Source organism: Marmota marmota, unplaced genomic scaffold (assembly GCF_001458135.2).
Source record: "Marmota marmota marmota unplaced genomic scaffold, marMar, whole genome shotgun sequence".
Classification (NCBI taxonomy): domain Eukaryota; kingdom Metazoa; phylum Chordata; class Mammalia; order Rodentia; family Sciuridae; genus Marmota; species Marmota marmota.
Genome location: NW_026000037.1, coordinates 26,933,962 through 26,958,017, shown reverse-complemented (window position 1 = coordinate 26,958,017; position 24,056 = coordinate 26,933,962). Strand labels below are relative to the sequence as shown.

The 24,056-nt window shown below is 34.5% G+C and overlaps 1 protein-coding gene across 1 annotated transcript in view; it reads right to left on the bottom strand.

Moving 5' to 3' along the window:
* Positions 1-24,056, bottom strand: part of Thsd7b (thrombospondin type 1 domain containing 7B) — an 814,215-nt gene that overhangs the window by 523,998 nt on the left and 266,161 nt on the right. The window contains exon 3 of the mRNA XM_015479140.2: positions 10,548-11,358. Within this exon, the coding sequence (XP_015334626.1) occupies positions 10,548-11,358 (811 nt within the window). The remainder of the gene's footprint in view (positions 1-10,547; positions 11,359-24,056) is intronic.

The window sequence follows — 24,056 nt, the reverse complement described above, 5'->3', positions numbered from 1 at the left end:
ACTTCGGCACATCACATTCTGTCATCCTTGCTAATATCCTGCCTCCACCCCTTCCCTCCCACCCCTCTGCCCTATCTAGAGTTCACCTATTCCTCCCATTAAAAAAAAAATAAAAGATCTGATTCTATACATTGAAAGTATATGCCACATACCACAGAAATGTGATCCAGAATAATCAACTTTTAGGTACATACTAGTAAAACTGTTAAGCCTTAAAAAATAAAGGGAGAACAAGTTTTCAGGAAAAAAAAAGATGGAATAACTTAAAAATGCATTAAAAAAACTTAACAGCAGAGGGTTCTCAAAAACAAACAAAACAAAACGAAACAAGAATCACACATGTCAAGGCTGTAGTGAAGTTGCATTTTCAAGAAAAGTAATAAGAAAATGTAAGGTAAGAATATTATATATAAATAAACCACTCTTCAGTTGTGAATTTAACAAACTGAGGAAATATTATACATTGTGAACTTCCTCAAGAATCCATGAGAAGTTGAGACTTATCCAAGCAAAGATAACTTGGTGTTATGGTTTAGATATGAGGTGTTCCCCAAAAGCTCATGTCTGAGACAATACAAGGTTTGGAGAAGGGATGATTGAATTAGTGAACTAATCCCTGATGAGATTAAGTGCTGAAAGTGGGTATGCTGTGACTGGAGGAGGTAGGTCAATCGGGATGTACCTTGGGGGGATAGATTTGGTGAGCTGAGTTTAGTCTCTCTCTGCTTCCTGAACATATTGTCAGCTACTTCCCTGGGCCACATACTTCCCCCATGATGTTTTCTCAGGCCCAGAGGAATGGAGCCAGCTATCTATGGACTGAAATCTCTGAAACTGTGAGCTCCCAAATAGACTTTTCCTCCTCTAAAATTGTTCTTATCCGGTCTTTAAGTCACAGCAATGAAAAAGCTGACTAAAACACTTTGAAATCTTTAGTAAAATGACTGAAGTTAAGCATTTCAAATACATAACTGTACAGAAAAGATAACAATGAGGCAGGTAATGGGAAGAATAATAATATGTAAATATCACATTCTCTAACAAAGTAAAATGGATAATATGGAAAGACAAGTATAGAAAATAGAGAACGAAGAGTAAGATTATAGGTAGTAAGTACTAATCATTGAAAACAAATATAATAATTAATAAAGCATTAGGGTAGAAAAGGTGACAGATTAAGGGCACTACAACAAGTGTTAAATATAAAGGCAACCCCTAAAATGCAAAGTCTACCATTCCTAAATAGAAAAAAGAATTACATTTAAAAATCAAAAACTATTCCCCAAAGAAACAAGTAAACATATGTTATATGTAAAGTTATACCTATTATAATTACAAAATAAAATGACAGAATTGAGAACAGAGAAAAGAGTCATTAATAAGTGTAAAGTTAATTAATTTAATAAAATAATTTTAGTGTTTGTACTGACTCATAAAGATAAGCCCAAACCATGCTGCTGCTGAATAAGAGACAAACCTAAAAATGTGTGATTCAAAAGAGCAGAAAATAAGGAGATGGACAAAGATTTGTAAGGTAAATTTAAACACACACAAAAATGTATATTTTTGCAATCCTAATTACAGACAAAGTTCAAATAAAGAGCATTAGAAGAGACAAAGATACTTAAAATATTAAAATTATTATTTCACAATAAAAACAGCAGTTTTGATATGAACCAAATAACAGAAGAACAAAGTATAGAGAACATATAGAAATTTCCAGAGAAATAGATATAAACAAATAATCAGAGACTCTAACAACTCTTTTCACTATAAAACAGACCAAGTAGAGTGTTATGGTTTAGGTATGAGGTGTTCCCAAAATGTTCCTTTGTTAATGCAGAGACAGAATGATTAGATTTTTTTAAACTACTTTTTAAAAATTTGTTTTTTTATAATTATACATGATAGTAGAGTATATTTTGACATATTTTTACAAACATGAAGTAAATCTTATTCTAATTAGAATCCCAGCCTTGTGGTGGTGGTACATGATGTAAAGATTCACTGTGATGTATTTACATCCCTGCATAGGAAAGTTAAGACAGATTAGATTTTGAGAGCTGTAACTTGAACAGTCCATCCTACTTTGAATGGACTGCCTGAGTGGTAACTGTAGACAGGTGGGGCATGGCTGTAGGAGGCAGTTCACTGGGGATGTGCCCTGGAAGGGTATATGTTTACTGAAACCCTTTGCTGATCCCGCACCCCCATCTACTTCCTGACCCCACCATTAGCTGATCAGCTTTCCTCCCCTGGGCCCTTCCTGCATGGTGTGTTGACTAAACTTGGGACCAGAACAATAGAGTTGGCCATTTATGGACTGAGACCTCTGAAACCATGAGCCCAAAATATTTTTCCTCCTCTAAGTTAAGTTGGGTATTTAGGTCACAGTGATTTAAAAAAAAAAAAAAAAAACTAACTAAAATACAGAAAAAATACTAATGATTAAAAAACCTAAAAAGTATAATCAATAAATGTTGTGTGTAAACATTTATGAAATAACTCATAATCAATAATAGAAAATATATTTTCTATAAAGCAAACATATTATAAACAATTCTTTCTGCCTACAAAGCAATAAAACTAGAAGCAAGAAAAAGAAAATGTCCATTTTATTTGGAAATTAAAATGGTTTGCATTAAATAATTCATTGAAAGAAGACAGAGAAAATAGCGAATTTCTATAAAAATTACAGTAAAATACTACATGTCAGTGTCTATAGAATCCACTTAAAGCAGTGATCAAAGAAAATAAGTATATCAGTACAACTGGACATAAATTAATCAAACCTCTATTCTAAACTTTGGAAAGATAACAACAATAAAATACAAAGGAACCATGAGGAACTAAAGAGTAAAGAAACATGAAGAAATCAATAAGGTAGAGATCATAAAACAAGTAGATCACATTAATAACCCAAAATACTGTTAAAAATAAAAAAAAAACAAGCAAAGCATTAACTATGTTAAACAATAATGAAAGAGAGAAAAAAACACATAAAAGTATAAAATGGAGCAATTGAATCTCTTGATAAAGAATATATATATTTATGAAAATAAATGTGAAAATCTAGAACTGAGTCATTCAAGAATACAGTCTATCAAAAGTAATCCAGCACAAACAGACCAAAACTTAAACCCAACATAGAGTTTTCAAAGAAATACTCTATGCATGCACAAAAACAGAATCAAGCACAGATGGTTTCAAAAAGGGATTCTACCAAACATTTAATGACCATATATTCTCAATAATATGTAAGTTGTTTAGAACATATGAACAACAAATGGGAAAAAATGCCCACACTTTTTACAAAGCTAATGTAATAATAATATTTCCACTTGATAGAGCAATAAGAAAACGTCAAAGTGGAGGGTGTTATAGAATGCAGGGATGATTCATTATCAGAAAATTTATTCACACAATTTGCCAAATATTTAAATTTTAAAAATCATGTGATTATCTACAAAGATGCTGGAAAACTTTTTGACAGAAATCAATGTCTATTAGTAATACAAACATTAAGTAAAAGAAAAAAGAAATGGATGGATACACAGCTCTTTAATATGATTAAATACAAAATACACACATGTGCACAAACACAGACATAAATATATAAACCTTATGACAGTAAGATAATGCCCTTCTCACAATAGATCCATGTGTAATCCTCAAGACCTGAGAAATGTTATTTTAAATGGCAAAATATAACTTAGCAGATGTGAGTGATAATAAGAACACCATGAAAGAGAATTTGACAGTCAACACCGCCATGAAAGAATTAGGAATATCTTATAAAATTTAAATGCATTTACTTTTTTTTTTTTACCCAGGAATCACATTTCTAGGAAATTACCCTGAAGATTATTCCCAAAAATACCAAAAATAGGTATGCAGAAGTTAATTTATTGACAAAAGTATTTGTAATTGTCAATTATTCAAATATATCTAAATATTCATGCATAAGAAGTTGTTCAAATAAAATTATGGCTGCACACCACAACAAAGGACTATGGAACTGTAAAAGAGAATGGGAAAGATGTTGAGTAACTGATATGAAGCAATTCCCAGTAAATAACACTAAGTGGAAAACTCAGTACCAGGTGCCACCTTTTGTGAACGAATGTAGGGAAAGTAAGAAGATGTAAAGAAGGAAGTTTGAATCAAGGAAACTGGTTAATTGCAAGAAATAGAAGACGGGGGTGGAGTGGGGTGGTGGTGAATGTATATATGAAGGAATTCACTCACTCTTCTGAGTATAACCATGTATAGTTTTGATTTAAAACCCTATCAATATCCAAAAGATTCAAGTTAAAATTATATCAGTATAGATGAAGAGGGGGGAAACAAGGTATGAAACTGAAAATGAATTGGGAAAAAGAAAAGTAAATGTCCTCCATTTGCATTCTCACCAGCATAACAAAAGGAAATGTATCCATTTTTTCCCAACTACTTTCAAAGAAAAAATTATGAAAAGGACTTGTGTTGTTTGGGGTCTGCATTTGTTCATGTTTGGAGATGAATAGAAATGGAAAATTTATTTCCAAATCTACTTTAGTGGTACATATTAAAAAAGAAAAAGCAACAAGCAAACAAAGTAAAAATAAGATCTGAGCTTTTGAGCTGATGGTTCTTTATATAGTATTTAAAATTTATTATATTTTGGATGCTCCTTTACAGGGATATTACAGAATATTTATATTATTAAAGTGGTCTGAGAATTTAAAGTATGCTTAACATGTACAAATGATTAGAGCTCTTAAAGATTGTCCATACCACATGCTCCTCTGTATCAAAATAAAACACATTCATCTGAGATTTATTCAAAAACAATATGATTCACTGCTCTCATAAACAGTCTGACTAGTCTACAACTCAGATGTCTTAATCAGATATGTTTCTATGAAAAAATGGAAAAAGAATGAAACAAAGACAAAAACTGAATAATCTATTTAATTTCACAAAATAAGTTAGTGTAAAAAGTCGATAATGGTATCAATGCTATCTGAGCAAAAATGATGAACAGGCTGTACAGCAGCTATTCTAAAATGCAACAGTGGAACTTGAGAGAAAGTCTTGTCAAAATAAGACAAAAATTAACATATGAGCTGAGACAATTAAAAACAAAATATCTTTAAACACAAGAGAGAAATCAATGATGAGGGAGCAGAAGAGCACCAAGAACAATACAACAGCCTACCACATTGCAAATAATAATTGTGAAGGGAAAACCTCTTAAGGTGATTATAAAAAGTCACAATGATCAATGAGATAGCTAATAAAGAGCATTAATTATAGCTCTGTAGTGATCTAGAGTGAGAAAGTGACTTTCAGCAAAGCAAGACCAGGAGCTTATATTATGATACTAAAGATAGGCCCTTCTTATTCCAAATGTGATGACAACCATAGTCAACACATATAAAACAAAATGCCTCTTGTCCCTAGAGTATCATGGAGATCACCGAAAAGAAATAGATCTGAAGTTAGATATAAGTACAGAGTACAAGAAATCTATATCAGGATAAATTACAATGATTAAAGTTCATACTAGAAATGAACAGATGCACAAAAATATCACTGTTTTCTGAATGCATAAAATCCACAAAAGAAAACAATGTGTATTTTTTCAGAGATGAATGTGAGCTTTTTAACAAAATTCCTTTATTAGGCAATGTCAACACAGTTCATCAAGTTGAAAAGAAATGAGACAATAGTAGTGACTACATAATCACACAGCTGTCAAGAGTAACATTTCTGCTTTGGGCAGTGGAAGTTACAGAAATAGAGATGGCCTCACTTAATAATATATTTTTATAATACTCTAATATTTTCATAATAGTATATGAGTCATTTCATAATCTTTGATTACTAAATGAATGAATGTTATTGATTTCATGGAATGGTGCAAAGGAAGCTGTTTTGGTTCAAAATGCTATCTAAGATGAAAAAGAAATCATGGAGAATTCTCTCTTCCATTCAGAGCTGTTAGGAGCAAGTCACTCTTATGCTCACAATAAGAAAAAAGTGATGCAAACTGAAAATCAACAACCCTTCTTAGATCCATCAGAGACTTGAAGTCAAAAGGCAAATGACTGCCCCTCAAATTGGAGAGACAACTATCAGATAAAAAGAGTCATAAGTTATTTGATGGAAAAGCCAGGAACAGAAATCACCAATGGGGTCAACATCAGGGCAGAACAATTTTTAAAATATGATTAACAATTACTGGAGGTTAGAAGTAGATAAGCTTGGCAGAAACTTCAAAGGGCACCAACCCTAGTGGGGGCTAGATACTTTCATGAGTTTTACTCAAAAAAAAAAAAAAAAAACAACAACACTGTGAAAAATCAGAGAATATTCTCTTTATGCTTCCAGTAGGGGGAGGGAAAAAAAATTAGACATTTTGAAGTGACCCAGAGAATTCTTTTTTTTCTTAAGATTTTCCCTCAAAGAAATTATTTTACCATGGCCAAACCAACTGAGATTTTACCAGACCTTAATCAAAATGGGAGAAGAAAAATATTCATCTCTAGCTCCTTATGACCTTCTTAGTTTACCTAAATTTGAGGATGGGAGATAAAAAACGTTTATAATGTCAACACCCAGAGACTCAAGCTTGGTAAAATATTAGGTCCAAATAACAGGACTACAGAAACTTCCCCTATCCCCCAAATTTAGCACATCACATATATGGCTTCTCTTCTTATTACTGGTTTACAACTGAAATATTTGCATATTTCAGACCTTATTTAGGAAGAAGTATTTGTAATAATTCAAAGATAATAGGAAAAAGTATAATAACAAAAAAAAAATCAACAAAAAGAAAAGAAATAAGGAGACCAATTAAATTTTAGCCTCTGACACCTAACAAATAAAACAGACCTGGTGTAGCTCCAAACCAGGTGAACATAAAACTTCATATTAAAGGCCCATTTAGCTCAGGTCCTTTTGCTCAGTGTATCATGTCCAGTTTTAATAAGATATTACATGGTATACCAAAAGATGAATAACAATATTTAAAAAATAAATTAAGAATCTTAAATGGACTAACATGGTATTCTAGCTAGACTATGGGCCAGATTCAATGCAATATTGGGGTAATCAGACTGGGGATGTAAAACTGTGGTTAGTATAATAAAGATTCTAGCAGGAAAAATAAACAATATTTAAGAACAGATGAGCACTGTAAGCAGTGAGAGGGAAACTCTAAAAAGGAATGGGAAAATGACTGAAATTAAAGGCACTGTAACAGAAATGAAAGGTGTCTTTGATGGGCCTGTCCAGAGATTATAGACAGACCGTGAAAGAATCATTAAGCTTAAAGAAATGTCAATAGAAATTTCCAAACATGCAAAAAAAAAAAAGAGGGAAAAAAAAACACCTTGTAAATAACAGCATATCCAAGAAATGTAGTATAATTACAAATGGTGAAACACGTACACATGAGAATATCAGAGAGAAAAAGGAGAGAAAAGAAGAGAAAAAATATTTTAGGGCTCAGGGTTTAACCACCAGTACTGAAGAAAGAGGCGAAAAAACGTATTTCAAGCAGTAATGGCAGATAATTTTCCACAATTAATATCAGAAACCATATCACAAGAATATGAAGCTCAGGAAATATCACATAAGGTAAGTATCAAAAAATGACATCTAGGCAAATTATATTTTAACTTCAGAAAATCAAACCCAAAGGTAAAATATCTGGAAATAAGCCAGATAATAGAAGAAAATCCATGTTATCCAACTGAAAAGGATCTGAATTATAGCAACCTTCTCTTCAAACACTATGCACTTCAAACATCTAAATCTGATCTAAAAAAAAAAAAGTCTAATTTTTTAAAGAAGATGGTAAAAACAACTAGAGTATTCAAAGAAACAAAACCCTATCAACTTAAATCCTATGTCCAATGAAATTATCCTTCAAACATGAAGAAGAAAGAAGGCTTTCTCAAACAAAAATTAAGAGAATTTGTCACCAGTAGACTGACTTTGCTAAAATATGTTATATGTTCTTCAGAGAAGAGAAACAACATAGGTCAGATCAAATCTACAAAACAAAGATTGGTCACTGGAGAAAAAAATGAAGATAAAATAAAATCTTTTATTTTCCCTATCCATAGTTGATATATAATTAAAAACTGTTTAAAATGATATCACCAATGTATTTAGTGATTATAGGTTATAAATAAGTGAAATGAATGATGTGGTAGTATGATGGATAGCTGGCTGGAAGAACTGGAAAAACTGCTATAAGTTACCTACACAACTTGCAAAGCACAGGGTCTTGTTTGAAAGTCAATTTTCCTGCAAGCACATTAGGGAAACCATCAAAAAAGGTTAAAAAATATAAATGATACGCTAAGAGCAAAGATAAAATAGAATAATATCAGCCAGACATGGTAGAGCATGCCTGTAATCCCAGCAGCACCTTGGGAGGCTGACTGATGAGGGGATCCGATCTCAAGTTCAAAGCCAGCCTCAGCAATGGTGAGGCGCTAAGCAACTCAGTGACACCCCCCCTAAATAAAATACAAAAATAGGGCTGGAAATGTGGCTCAGTGGTTGAGTGCCCCTGAGTTCAATCCCTGATACCCCTCCCCCCCCAAATAGAATAATATCAACTAGAACAAGAGCAATGAATGGAAAATGGTAAAAAAAAAAATATATGGTGGATGTTAATCCACATATTTCAACAAACACTTTAAACTTCAATAGTCTGAATATACAAATTAAAGACAGTGAATAAAAGAAGATCCAACTACATGTCATCTACAAGAAACCCACTTTCAATATATACACAGATGATTAAAAGGTTAAGAATGAAGAAAAATATATGATAATTATACTAATCAAATACAGTAATTCTAATAGTTTCAGAAAATGGAGAATTTACATCAAAAAATAAAATTGTCAGGGATTAATAGGGACATTATAAAATAATGAGGTTGAGTCTCCAAGACAACATTGCAATCATGATATATACCTTACCTGAGTAGCAAAATACATGAAGAAAAAAAAATAAAAAAATATCAAAAACTGATAATGTTATGAAACTAGAAAAAGAGTAAATATAAAGCAATCATAAGAAAATAATTAAAATTTTCCTATTTAAATTCATATTCTTTTAAAATGTATGTTGATTCTGTTTTTAGATAATATTTAATATGTCTGTTATATTAATATCTTAACTTTATATTTTTCATAATCTAAAAACAATAAAATTATTGTTGATCAAGATCTTAGGCAAAATCAAATTAATTAGAAAGAAGGCATCAATGGACAAAAAAATCACTAAAACCTAGAGTGAGTTCTTTGAAAATACTGACAAAATTGATAAAGCTCTATTCAGGGTAACTAGCCACAAAAAAGACACAAAATATTAATATCATAAATGAAAGAAAATGATATCCTAATGATCCTATAACTATTAACAGGACAATAAAGGACTATTACGAGCAACTTTATGCCTAAACATCTACATGAATTAGACTAATTCCCTAAAAGCCACAATCTAATAAAATTGATATTGACAAGTGATAATCTGAATTATGTGTGAATACATTAAATAGTTCAGTCAATAATTAACAGCCATCCAAAAAAGAAAACATCACAATTTGTGCTATGCAAATAAATTTATAAATATTCAAGGAAAAAAATTATACCAACTCTTAAAAATTTCTTTCAGAAGAAAGAAGCAGAGAAAATACTTTCCAATTGATTCTAGGAAGCATTACCCTCATAACCCAACCAGAAAACCTAAAACTGATCTAAAAAATAAAGTCTAATTTTAAAAAATATATATAGTAAAAACAAGTAAAGTAAATAAGAAAATTCTTTATAATACTCACAGCAGAAAAAAACAGTATGGAATATTAAGGAGACCACATTTTCATAGATATAATTTTCAAATCTAAACTTTTGCTTTTAAGAGTTAATTCCATTTATAGATAGGTAATTCTAATTACTGCTGGGGTAAGTTGACCTTTTTATCAGTTCAATACCAAAAAAAGCCCTGTTAGAATAACTTTTGGTATTTTAACTAATATTAAAAAAAATCAACAACTCAGAGGTGAGAAAATTTTCATTTAAAAAAAAAAAAAAACGTGAACCCTGCAAAACAAATTTTAAAAAGCAAAATCATTGTTAAAAAAAAAATAAAATAAACATTGACATAATTCCCATGACAATTTTGGGAGTGAACTTGAATGTGTTAATTATTATAAAGAAATACTCAGTTATACTGATTATTAAACTAACAAAAGACCTGTGTTTCTATTCGTTGTTATCTTGATAAAATGTGGAAATGGCTGACCTCCCTTTATGACCACCCTAGGAATCACATTAGAATTTAATGCATGGATGCTTTGACTATGAGACTTCTAACATTTCTTAATGGAAGTTTAAAATTTCTTCAATGAAACTTCTAAAAACCCAAATTATAAACTTTATTACAATTTTCCCTTTGTAGAAAATCACCAAAAAGCCTTATAAAATCACATAAGAAAATAGTTTAGGCCAATTAAAGAAAGCACTGAAAGACCACCTACCTCAACAGGGCATTTTTCCCATCACTTCTTGTACACCAAACCTGTCGAGTTTGATAGCCGATCTCTATGTCCCAGGGCTGGGAATGGTGATGTGCTTTGTAACTTTGATGTCTAAAGGTGACTTGCTCATTCGAATCAGAGCTAAAATCCAGAACAGTTCTTTCGCTGAGGCTAATTTCTTTAAGATGAGGAAGTCTACATTTACTCCACGGTCCAACCTTAAGGCTGAAAGTATATTCCTCTTCCCCAAGAGGGCAGGAGATGGAAACATCACAAGCCCTGGACTCGGTCAGATTGGGACACTGCACACCGCCATACAGAGGGGGCGCGATGGCCGCCCGAGTTCTGTGCTGCAGCTTCTTCCCACATCCTTTGCTACACTTGGACCATGGGGAGAACTCTGATACAACACAATCTCGGGGACAAGGAATGAGGCAAGCTTGTTCTGTGGGGGGCTGAGGGGCAAAGTGTTCACAGATGTCACTGGCCACCACGGTTCTGTTCAACTTCTGAAGACAGCGTACTGTTCGGTGCTGCAGTCCGTGTTGAGCGGTCACACACTCCAAAGTCCTAGGCTTGACTTCTCCCTGGGCATAAGGAACAAGCACACAGTGGTGCCAATCAGAAACCTCCCATTGGAAGAGGTCACTGTGCCAGTCACAGACTCGGAAACAACTTCTTTCCGTTGGAGGCCTGCTGCTCTCATCACAGTTAGATAAGTGACTTGTCCACCCTTCAACGTGAAAACACCATACTGCACGACTCTGGACTCCTCCCGGCCCACAGTCTCCTGTACACCTTCCCCAGGGACCTACAGGCAGAAAAACAAGGGTGTGGATACTAAGAGACACATTCTGCTACGCACATGAAGATGGAGATCAGTTTACACACTTCCCAACCCAATCAGTGTGAAATGATAAACTTCAGTGGAACACAGACTTAATGTAGCAGTTAAGAATGGGGGTTCTGCCTCAGTTTTCTCCTGTTGAAATCTCATTCCGCCTCTGATCTGTAATGTAAACTTGCAAGAATTACTTCAACTTTCCAAACTTTAGTTCCTTACCTACATTAGGTTAAAAATAATAAATGCACCAACTTGTACGGCAGTTATGAGGATCAATGATACAATGTGGTGGCAAGAAGACAATACACAGATAATAAATGATTGCTCCCATTAAAATTACTATGTTCCAAAGCCTATATATCTAGCTCAATACTAATATTTTTCTAGTTAGGCAATGGTTCATTTAAAGCAAAGCCCTAAAGCCAGGATTTTAATAAAGCAGAATTTTTCATGTTTCCAATGATTTAGTTCATACCCTAAGAGACTCAGAAGAGAAATATGTTTTAAAAAATAACTTGCTGAAGTATCCTAAATATATTTTCATTTTCTAAATAACTGTCCTCAGTTTCAGTTGGTGCTTACAGAGGAAACTGCATGAAGAAAAACTTAAACTGATACAGGATTGAAAAAGTAAGGTGGTATAAGAAACAACAGCACTGAATTGCGTATAGAAATTTTGCCCCTAGAACCGTAGAAATAAAATGTTCTATCTTTTTTCTTTTTTTGAGACTAGGTCTCACTATATTACTCAGTCTGGCCTTGAACTCCTAGGCTGTTCTCCTGTCTCAGCCTTCAATTACATAGGACTACAGGTGTGCACCAATGCAGCTGGACAGTTTTAATATTTGGTGGGTATTGAAGTTGACAACATTAGCTTATAATTTATCATATCTTTTGATTAATTAGTCTTCATTGGAAAGAGATCAAGAAATGAGCAAACCAGAGGGCTGCCTATTGATGTTCATCACATTTTTGGCTTCTATCTATAGACATACCCCTTGGCATTATCCAAAAGGTTCATCATGTATTTATTCCCAAGGATAGCAAGTAATCATATATTGAGTCAATGAGAAAAAAAAATGGCTGCCTCTCTTTCCCTTTATATAAATATATCATCTGAACCTGAAAAAAGTTTTATAAGGTTAAGTAGTTAACCTCTGCCCCTGCACAACTGTGAGGATCATTAAGGTACTTCACACTTCGAGAAGCATATTAATTGACAGGGACTAGAGAAATACATTTTCTCCCTTTCCCCCCAAATCTGATCATCCACTCAAATTTCCAATTAATTAATTGTATTTTCATTACATTTGTAGGAACAGTAGGGCACGTACATAGCCACATGCATTGTGGCAGAAACATGTATCCCCAGACAAACAAGCATCTGCATTTGGGACTATGTGTGACAACGAGGATGTCTTACTTAAGCAGGACGATAAGACAACGGTTTCAAACTACAGTCATCCCAGTTCTTCCTCACATCCTCTTCTAGTTCATACAAACCTATAATTCTTGGCATTAACATGTTGGGCTACATTGATAATTACTCCTGTCACTTTATAAGGGTGATTAACATGGAAAAATAACCCTCATCTTCTTTCACTCACCACAAGCAAGAGTTTCCTCTTGCTGAAACACAAGAATGGGTTTCATTGATTAGAAAGTCAGATTTTACTCAGGAAAATGCCTGTGGGTTTGTCTACTCACATCCTGGGGTGTGTCATGGCAGCACTGAGTGGTCATGGTTCAGAGAACACCTGTGGGAAATGATGATCTCAACACTAACAGATTCCATTGCCTGCCCTGGATGTTCCCACAGTTACCTACAGTTTTGAACTTTGAAATTTGGGATAGTTGTTATTACTTGGCATGTTATTACATGCTCTATAGTCCAGATATTCTGGAGCACTTTAATTGTCTTAGCAACTTCTATCATGTCAGAATACACTTGTAAATTTTTTACTATTTATTAAAAAAAAGTCCAGTTACTAAAGAGAAATTTCAGAAGTATACAACTTTAAAAGTCTAAAATTTTGAAGTTTGCAGCCAACTTTTAAAAATCATTTTCAAACAACATAAAATGTTTTGGATAAAATGAGTTTATCTCTTCCTCCCATGGTGGGAGGGTAAGGAAGGGAGCATGGGGTTAGAAATGATGGTGGAACGTGATGGGCATTATTATCCTAAGTACATATATGAAGACAGGAATTGGTGTGAATATACTTTATATACAACCAGAGATATGAAATATTGTGTTCTATATGTGTAATAAAAATTGTAATGCATTTCGCTGTCATATATAAAGAAAAAATTAGTTAAAAAATGTTTTGGATAAAATTAAACTTTCTGGAAAAGCACTGAGGCTTTTTAACAATGTTGTCATTTTATCACTATTTATTTAGATATTAAAAACATGCAACTTTCTATTCAGGATATTTGATATGTGGATTAAATAAAGACAAGAAAAGTCAAGCCACTTATAATCAATCTTGAAAATTTTAATATCAAATTTAACTCATTTATTACATCCTATAAAGTACTCCTGTTCTTCCTTTCAAAGCATTTGACTAATATATTTTCTTACCATTATAATACTGATTTCTTATTAAAAGTTCTCCAGTTACTTATAAACATTTATGGTAGCCTTTTTGTTATTTGAAATAATTATCACTTTATAAATTATATTGATAAATCACTGTTATTCTCTTAGATTTCACATCCTCCAGTCATACAGAATTTTACCAAATAGTAACATTTTCCTAAATCAGTGGAAGACAAAATATAACTATTAAGAAATTAAAATTGCTACTATTGCAGATTTGCTTATTAGCTTATCCATGGTCTCCTATTGGCAGGTTAATATTCCTTTGGACATAAAAGCAACAACAAATGAAAGTGGTGGATGAACAATGATTTCTCCCTCCTAGAGCTGGAAATTTAGACAGTAGCTGTCATGAGATAAAAAGTGCATATATTTGTAAACATTAGAGGGTACATTTAGAAAAACAGAGTGAAGTGAGAACAGTTCCTCATGTTAAAGCAAACTTTGGCGACAGCTGAAAACATTTAAATAACAAGTAAATGCAAAGTAAATTGTGTATGCTTAGACTAAATGAAAAACAAATTGCAAAAAAAAAAAAGACATAGGAGATGGAGACAAGACCTTTCAGCAATTGACCTGTAATAATTTGCATTTCTCAGGCATGGAAGAAAATGTGTTCCATGATTTATTCACTTTTATTGGCAACAAACTTTCAATACACAGAGTGAAAATCACCTAGCCCTGAGGGGTTTTCAGAAAACATATTGAAGTAAAATGTGGCCTGTAGTTGGAGAAAGCTTATATCTCTTGTCCAATTTCAGAAATGGAAGATTAAAAATTTGAGCAGTTGCAGAAAAAAAGAAGAATATCATCTTTAAATTTACCACATACATAAAATGTGATTACATTCAGAATATATATTTGGGATAAGTAATGTAGGAAAAATAATAAAATTATTATTTTAAATATCAGTTCCAACTTTTGTCTTAATTAGAACACAGGTACCAGATTATAAAATTAAACAAAATTTAGAACACCTAAAATATTTAAAAAGTTTAGTTACTAAGATTGCTCTAAACTTCAACTCATGCTATATTGCATTCTTGAAAAAAATTTTCAATGATACAAAAGGGATGGTGGTTTTGAATATATTATCTGTCTTCTATCTGCAACTTACTATGCTTTCAGTACAACTAAATTCAGTTACTATCGAATAAACTGCTAAGTATTTTAAGCCACATCAGTTTTAATTAACAAATTAAAATTGTGGTTTTCAAGTAAGTTCTTTGGACGTTGAAGGGTAGCATTGATGAACTGAGGTCACATTCAAATTCTTGACTGGTTCCTTTTTGTCTTTGGCCTGTGTTTTGGCAGGAAGTTCAAATATGTGAAAGCTCTAATGTAATATTCTGCCAGAAGCAGAAAAGTGCTGGCAAATTTTATTCTCTTAATTAAGTTATCCCTTAACTTGATTAGTTTAGATGAATATGTTACCCAATCTAAATCATCATATTTGAGACAGACTGCTATATCCTTCAATTTAGGTGTGGTGCCCACTAAAATGTCTGCAGCCAAAAAAGGGGGGATTCTTCAGGTCAGAGAAAATCAACACACTCTCCACTGCTTCTGCATAGTACATATCACTGTTTGAAGTGGCAACCCTGATTTAATACCATTCATGCAGTAGGAAGAGATGCTTGCCTTATTATTCATTTTTCCTAGCCACAGCTTTTATTATCCTGGCATTGCTGTAGTTTTAACTTGGGAAAGAGGGTTGAGGACTGACATGAATCATAATGCAGAACTTTACCATCTTAAGTTAAAATATCTGTGGATAATTATTCTACCAGAGCACTATCATAAACCACAGAATTATAAAATCTGATATAAAACAACAGTGACTCACTTGCAAGAGACTTCATCTTCAAGAAATCGCTCAAAATTTATGTAGTAACTTTCATTGCTCCAAAGGCATCTGCAACAACTTTAGAATAAAGTAATAGCTCACTTACCTAGCAGATGCTTATATAAGAAACTTCACTTAATAAAATACATCCAAGAACACAAGAATGAGAAAAAGTGGTATTCATTCATTTAAACAATTATTCATCACTAACCATTTGACAGGTAGTACATCAGACTCTGGGAATATGAAAGTTAATGAGACATTATCTCTTACACAATCTGTATTCTAAAGGTACTGCTGGTTTACCCATGAGAAGGTCTTGTGACCCCCTGTACAAGCCTATTTGCAACCTACCATACACTGTATTAACAACCTGAATGGTTTCCCAGAGTTCTTTAGATCTGAAGCAGCAAACCCAAAGCTGGGAGGGAATCTTGGAAGCAGGTATACTGATGAAAACAAGAAGAGTTGTGAGGTTCCAAGCCCAGATTTCTGTATCTATCAGGATAATCAGTAAATCCACCACCAGAGGATGCACTGAAATACTCAATACTTTATGAACTTTCAAAGAAAATCTGCTCATTTCACATACTCATTACTGAGTCATTTGTCACCAGATGCTGCTAAGAATACAACAGAGAATATAAAAACACAAATATTTTCAGGTGGGAAGGAATTTAAGTTTTAAGGCCATTCATTAAAAGCATCCTTTTGCATTTTTTATAATTCAAATAATCCTTAACACTAAAATTATTTTCAGAAAACATGTCCAATGGCCTAAAAAATATGTATGCTAAAGCATTCCAATAAATCTCCTAAGAAATCTTCCCTGGAAAAAAATAAATGCTTCCAAATACAACTTCATTTTCATAGGTATAAAAACTTACTTTCAACGGTATCCATGATTCCTGTCACAGAATTGTGACAGGACATTCATACTTCATGGAGGCATAGGCATTGTTGCTAACATCACTGATTCTTTCTGAAGAATTATATTATGTTTGACACTAATAACATATTCTCTATCCATTTCACCTTTATAGACAGATACCTCTGACTTCAAAGCAAACTGCATCTGTTATTTATCATTTTTGATTACAAAGTATTAGTCGCCACTGGCTAGAACATCCATTAAAAGTAGCTCGGCAGGAAAAATAGATTAGAAATGTATCTGAACGACTCATCAGCTGATGCGAACACCACAGAGACAGAAAACCACCTTAAAAAATTGTTTATCAATATATGTGATTTGAACTCCACTTTCTAAAAATTCTAAAGGCTAAAAGAGACTCTCAAGACAGTATACTTCACAGCATTCTGACACAAGTGAGTCTTTTAGGATCACTAAACCCACACCCTACTAACTCCCTAGAATGCAGGGGTGGAAAGGGAATCTCACAGCTCACAGTTTGTGCAGGAGGAAATAAAGCCCAGACAAATTCAATGACTTTCTCAAGGTCACACAAGCATTTCAAGTGGAAATGAGAATGACAATGTCATTTCCATGCGCCTAACCCAGTGGTCTGCATACTATAATACTCTTGTCTCTATTACTACATTTCTAAGAATGTAAGGGGAGAATAAGTACTCCATAAATGATTGCAATCTAACGGGTGGGGGAGAAAAAGGAGGGAAAAAAACACATGAAAATTATATTAAATCTCATATAACAGGCAACAAACTGCCTATTGAGACTTCTCAGCCCCCTGAACTGTTACCCAGAGCAGACAGTTACTCCCAAGGGCCCTTCACAGTTTATTATATGAATCGTGACACATCGTGCCTTTATATGCAATGAAAACAGACTGAATTCCTGCTTGAGTACACACATTAAGGTTTGGGGGCTTAACACAAGAAGGCACCCTCAAGCAGCAATAAGAAATGATGTGTCCATAGACTAGCTACAGCAATAGCAGTAACAGGCACCAGTTCCTTCTGAACACCTACTATCTTCCCTGTGCCACACATGCATTATTCATATCGTTGATATTGTTCTGCTTTGCTGGATGAGAACATCAATACTTGAGATCCAAGAATCACTCAAGGTAAACAGCTCAGGAGCCCTCTCAAGCTCTTCTTATGCTAAACCTTTCCCACAACTGCAGTGAATCTATTCTTAGCAGTGATAGCCGGTGAACAAATGAGGCCTTGCAAAGCCCATTAGGCAAAAGATATTTAGAAGGGGGGTCTGTCTGATGGGTATGCAGCTAGCATGAGGAACTGAGGGTTTTGCCACCCCCCCCCCATCTGCCTATAGCTCTTTGCCCCATCTCTGTCCCAGTTCAGTGGGCTGGCTCAGGTGGTGGCCTCAGAACTCCCAAGGCTCTGATACTTGTCAAGAGATATTTATGGGGTATTCTCATCCCATAAATATGGCTCCACTCAACTTTGACTTTACTTACAGTAAATGCTTCAGCTCAGCTCTCCAGATTCCCTGGAGAGGTGGAAGAAAATCATTTACTCAGCTGTTTTGTGTTAGTTAAGTGGAAAAGACAATCGCAAATAAGCCAGAGATGGAATAAAGCCAAATACCACACATTGTTGTTCTCAAGGACTTCCTCGCTCAGTTTACTGACCACCTAGGCATTCTGGACTCTCCAGGAGAGTCAGAATTCTGTTTGCTTTACCCTGTGCAGAAAGCAAACTGGAAAACATGCAAAGGAGGAGGAAACATTTAAGATGTGTCTCTGCTCAAAAACGGAGCATATAGTTCTGCTTATAGTCAGTAAATGTTGGACTACCTGGAGGCCTTCTATGTTTTCTACTAGAGATTCAGGAAAAGGCAGCACTGCAGTTATGGGGCCAGGCAAACAGGCTTTAAAAACACCCAGAAGGGTGGGATGGTATCAAGCATGGCATTCTCCATTAGGTAACTTAAGAAATAACTGCCTAAGAATAAAAATAGCACAGGAGCATATTCAAGATAATATTTTTCTTTGTGACTTTGAAAAAACTGTCACTGTAATGGTCACATGGAGTATATCTGCTTTAGAGTACATTCTCTTTCTAGTAGCAGATATTTGTATGAAGTACAAATGAGAGAGAACAAAACACTAGCTGCATTTTGGCAGACAGAATAGCTCGTCTCATTTTTTTAAAAAGAAATAATTATTTCTCTTTCAAAACAGCAATTTTAATAGTATTTGAAATTCTTTTCTAGTTGGGAAAATAATTTTCAAGTTATTATGCTTGGAAAAAAGTCTGAGAAATAGCAGTATCATGGCAAAATCACAATGTTAACTTTTTTTTCTATCTAGAAACAACTAAAATCACCTATTTGACCTATGTAGTCTAATGGGTATGCTAAAGATGTACATAACAATGTTAAAGATCACATCGGATCACTCATTCATCAGTTTTACCTCCTAAATGTCACTCTACCCTATTGATGCTTCTTCATCGCCGCTGTGGCCACCTTAACCCCAGCTCCCCTCTCTGTTTCATGTGTGAGAGGATGAACTACCTGTTTATGTAACAGGAACTTAGAGGCTGCTTTTGCTAAAAACCACAAGACATCATCAATATTTGTGGGGATCTTCAACTGCCAGATGTTAAAACGCCCCATTTCACACCCCTGGAACATGGAATAAAAGTCTTTACCCACTGCCCTAAACCTGCAGTAACCTTGGATTGCAAGAACAGTGAAGCCTCACAAACAGATCCCCCCATGATGACATCCCCCCTGATGACATCAACCACTAAGTTACAGTGATTACCACAATACAGAAACTGAGGATGCTCCCCTTTGACATGAGCAATCATCCCAAGGGAAATGGATTGCTTCCTCAAGCAGTGATGATAACAACTTCTCCCAGGACCTTGAAGAACCAGGCTTGAGCTGGTAAAAGACCAGATCATTTTGACCAAGGCTGCAGAGTTACAATACCCTCTTGCCGCTGCCCTAATTCTCCCTCTATTTAAACACAATGCTCATACAAGTAACCCCTAAAACAGGGCTGGAAAAAACTTGTCCATGGTCTTCTATGTATAGCTACATTGATTAAAGTTCTTTTCTTGCTTTTTTACCAATACTTTTTCCATTTGTTTTTGGGGTAAGTGACTGTATGTGATTTGTTGGAAGCCCTAGAGTTGGCCTATGGCTAGAAATCCAATAACATATAAACTTCCACAATATATTGATCCACCCTCATTCCACCCCTGTCATCAATTATTTTTCCCTATTACCATGTGTTGTTTAATAATTCAAATTTAGTGCAATGTATTATCTGGATGATATCCCCATGCTAAAAGCCCATCAACAGCTTCCTGTTGGTGCAGCCAATATGGAAAGCAGTATGGAGATTCCTTGGAAAACTGGAAATGGAACCACCATTTGGCCCAGCTATCCCTCTTCTCAGGCTATACTCAAAGGATTTTAAAACAGCATACTTACAGGGACACAGCCACATCAATGTTTATAGCAGCACAATTCACAATAGCTTAACTATGGAACCAACCTAGATGCCCTTCAGTAGATGACTGGATAAAAAAATGTGGCATATATACACAATGGAATGTACTCAGCAATAAAAGAGAATAAAATCATGGCATTTGCAGGTAAATGGATGGAGTTGGAGAAGATAATGCTAAGTGAAGTTAGCCCAATCCCAAGAAAAACAAATGTCGAAATGTTTTCTCTGATATAAGGAGGCTGATTCATAGTGGGATAGGGAGAGGGAGCATGGGAGGAGTAGACAAACTCTAGATAGAGCAAAGGGGTAGGAGGGGAAGGGAGGGGGCCAGATGGTGGAATGTGATGGGCATCATTATTCAAAGTACATATATAAAGACACGAATTGGTGTGAACATACTTTATATACAAACTAGAGATATGAAAAATTGTGCTGTATATGTATAATGAGCATTGTAATGCATTCCACTGTCATTTATTTTTAAAAAATCAATTAAAAAATTTTAAAAAAACCTCAGTTTCCTGTTCTTTCCAGAATAAACAATTACAAGATAGTTAATATGACATGCAAGTACCTATCTGACCAGGCCCTACCTTATTCCCTTAGTGTCCTGATCATTTGGGTTACCTACTGCTATTCCATCATATCAGCCACTTCTGGCATCCTTCTAATGTGCCCCGTTCCCCCTCTATCTCTGCATCCATATGTACTGTGTCTTAAACCGAATCATACCCACTGCACTTGAGACTCCAGTGAAATTCATTCCTACTCATCCTTCAGATCTTACATCACTTCCTTAGTAAACTCTTTCTGGTGCTCTGATAGTACTTTATTCTCCTTCAAAATATTTGTCACTCATGCCATTACAAATTTATTTGTGTAATTCATTGTTTGATCCTTGACTCACCCACATGACTCTACAATTCTGTTATGACAGAAACATGTTGGTCCCATTCACTACTCCATTCCTTGCAATAGCTCATCACCTGGCATGTGATGAGTGTTCAATCAGAACTGTGTATCATTGAAGCTAGAAGAAGTAGCAGTGTATGTAGCAAAGTCATGGACAACTACAGTTAGGAGTAATATCACAACTGTGAACTCACTAGGGCAATTGCATGTTGGTTTTGAGAAAATAGGGGACAAATTTTTAAAAAAGTCTTTCCTTTGTGTCGCCTTAACTTATGCTTATAGGAAGAGAACTCTAAAAATGGTACCCCAGAGAATTTTCAAATGCTGTTTTTTCACAAATCCCATCTGTAATGCCCATTTTTCTTTGTTGGACTCTGTGGACCCTTTCTTGCCAACCTCCATAAATCCAATGGAATTTAGTAATGGAGTGTCCAGTCTTCTCTTGATTAGCATGTTAATGTACTAAAATTCCCAAGTTTATAAAAACATATTTCGTCTTAGGCATATGTCTAATCAAAATGATCCAGGAAACACACTCAACAAGTAAGATTGCAATTATTTAAATACTTTGAGAAAAAGAAAAGATAAATGAGAATTGCAAATATGATCCTATCAAGTTGGCTACTATTGGCAAAACTAAAGAAGAATGGGAGATGGAATTGTGATGGTCACAGGCTCATTACAATGACAACAGCAGCAACACACTACACACTATACTCAATGATTTATAATAATCATGTAATGCAGTTCTTATAAAGATTAGCAGACTAATCTTTATAAGAACTCCAAGTACCTTAAGTTTCCCGAATATTTTCAAGAATATTAAAAGAACAAAGGAAATGAAGGTGAATGTGATCTTTTTACAGATTGTTGACATGATGATATTCTCTGATGCCTAAGAAAATGCCTAAAGGAAGAGCATAGAAGGTATGTTTTAAGCCTATTAATGTGGACCTGTCCTCTGCCTGATGATTAAGCACTAAAAGATGCAGAAAACCCCAACAGCAGGGAGAAGGCTGTCAGATGCAGACTCCTAGCAAGAACCTGGAAGACTCTGAAGAAAATGTCTCGTGCTTGCACCCTAGCAGGGCTGGAAATGGAACTATTTATTCAGAGGGGGAGAATCTGTATCAGAGACCCAGGACCCACCTTGAAACATGTTTAAGAAATGAATTTTGATTACAGAAATACAAAAATACCTCTTCTATTCAACATCATCCTTGAAACTCTAGCCAGAGCAATTAAACAAAATAGAGAAATTAAAGGGATACATATACGTAAAGAAGAACTCAAACTATTGCTATCTGCTGATGACATGATATTATATCTAGAAGATACCTGAAATTCCACCACTAAATTTCTAGAACTAATACATGATTTCAGCAAAGTAGCAGAATATAAAATCAACACCCATAAATCAACCCAGTCCTATACATCAACAATGAATCCACTGAAAGAGAAATTAGGAAAACTACCCCATTCACAATAGCCTCAAGAAAAAAAAAAAAAAACCTGGGAATCAATCAAACAAAAGAGGTGAAAGACCTCTACAATGAAAACTACAGAACATTAAAGAAAGAAATTGAAGCAAACCTCAGAAGATGGAAAGATCTCCCATACTCCTGGATAGGCAGAATACTGTCAAAATGGCCATACTACCAAAAGTGTTATACAGATTTAATGCAATTCCTATTAAAATCCCAGTGACATTCTTCATAGAAACAGAAAAAGCAATCATGAGATTTATTTGGAAAAATAAAAGACCCAGAATAGCTAAAGCAATCCTTAGCAAGAAAAGTGAAGTAGGAGCTTAAATTCACAATACCAGACCTTAAACTATAATACAGAATTATAGTAACAAAAATGGCATGGTACTGGCACCAAAATAAACTTGTGTATCAATGATACAGAGACAAACCCACACAAATATAGTTATCTCATACTAGACAAAGTTTCCAAAAACAATCACTGGAGAAAAGACAGCCTATTCGACAAGTGACGCTGGCAAAACTGGAAATTCATATATAGCAAAATAAAATTAAACCTCTCTCACCTTGCACAAAAATAAACTCAAATGGATCAAAGACTTATGCACTAGAACAGAGACCCTGTGCCTAATAGAAGAAAAATAGGCCCAAATCTTCACCACATCAGTCTAGGATCTGACTTCCTTAACGGGACTCTTAAAGTGCAAGAAGTAAAATCAAGAATCAATAAATGGGATGGATTCAAATTAAAAAGCTTCTTCTCAGCTAAGTAATGTGAGGAGAGAGCCTACAGACTGGGCGATAATCTTTACCACATGCACCTCCAATAAAGCATTAATCTCTAGAATATATAAAGAACTCAAAAAACTTAATACCAAAAAACCAAATAACCCAATAAATAAATGGGCTAAGGAACTGAATAGACACTTCACAGAAAAAGATATACAATCAATCAGCAAATATATGAAAAGGTGTTCAATATCTCTAGCAATTAGTGAAATGCAAATCAAAACTACACTAAGATTTCATCTCACTGCTGTCAGGAGGTCAATCATCAAGAATACAGAAAACAATAAATGTTGGTGAGGATGTGGGGAAAACGGTACACTCATACATTGCTGGTGGGACTGCAAATTGGTACAACCACTATGGAAAACAGTATGGAAATTCCTCAGAAAACTGGGAATGGAACCACCATTTGACCCTGCCGCAGCCCGGCTGGCTGGGCAAAATAACGGGGGTGTGGGGGGGTGGGGGGTGTGAGTGACAAGCAACTTGTGAAGATTGATACAGCTGGAGCCGCTTTATTGTCAGACAGTAGAGGTATATATACACTTAACTGATTATACACAACTTGTTTCAATTTACATCAATTGGCCATTAAGGAATCCTCATCATCTTAATAA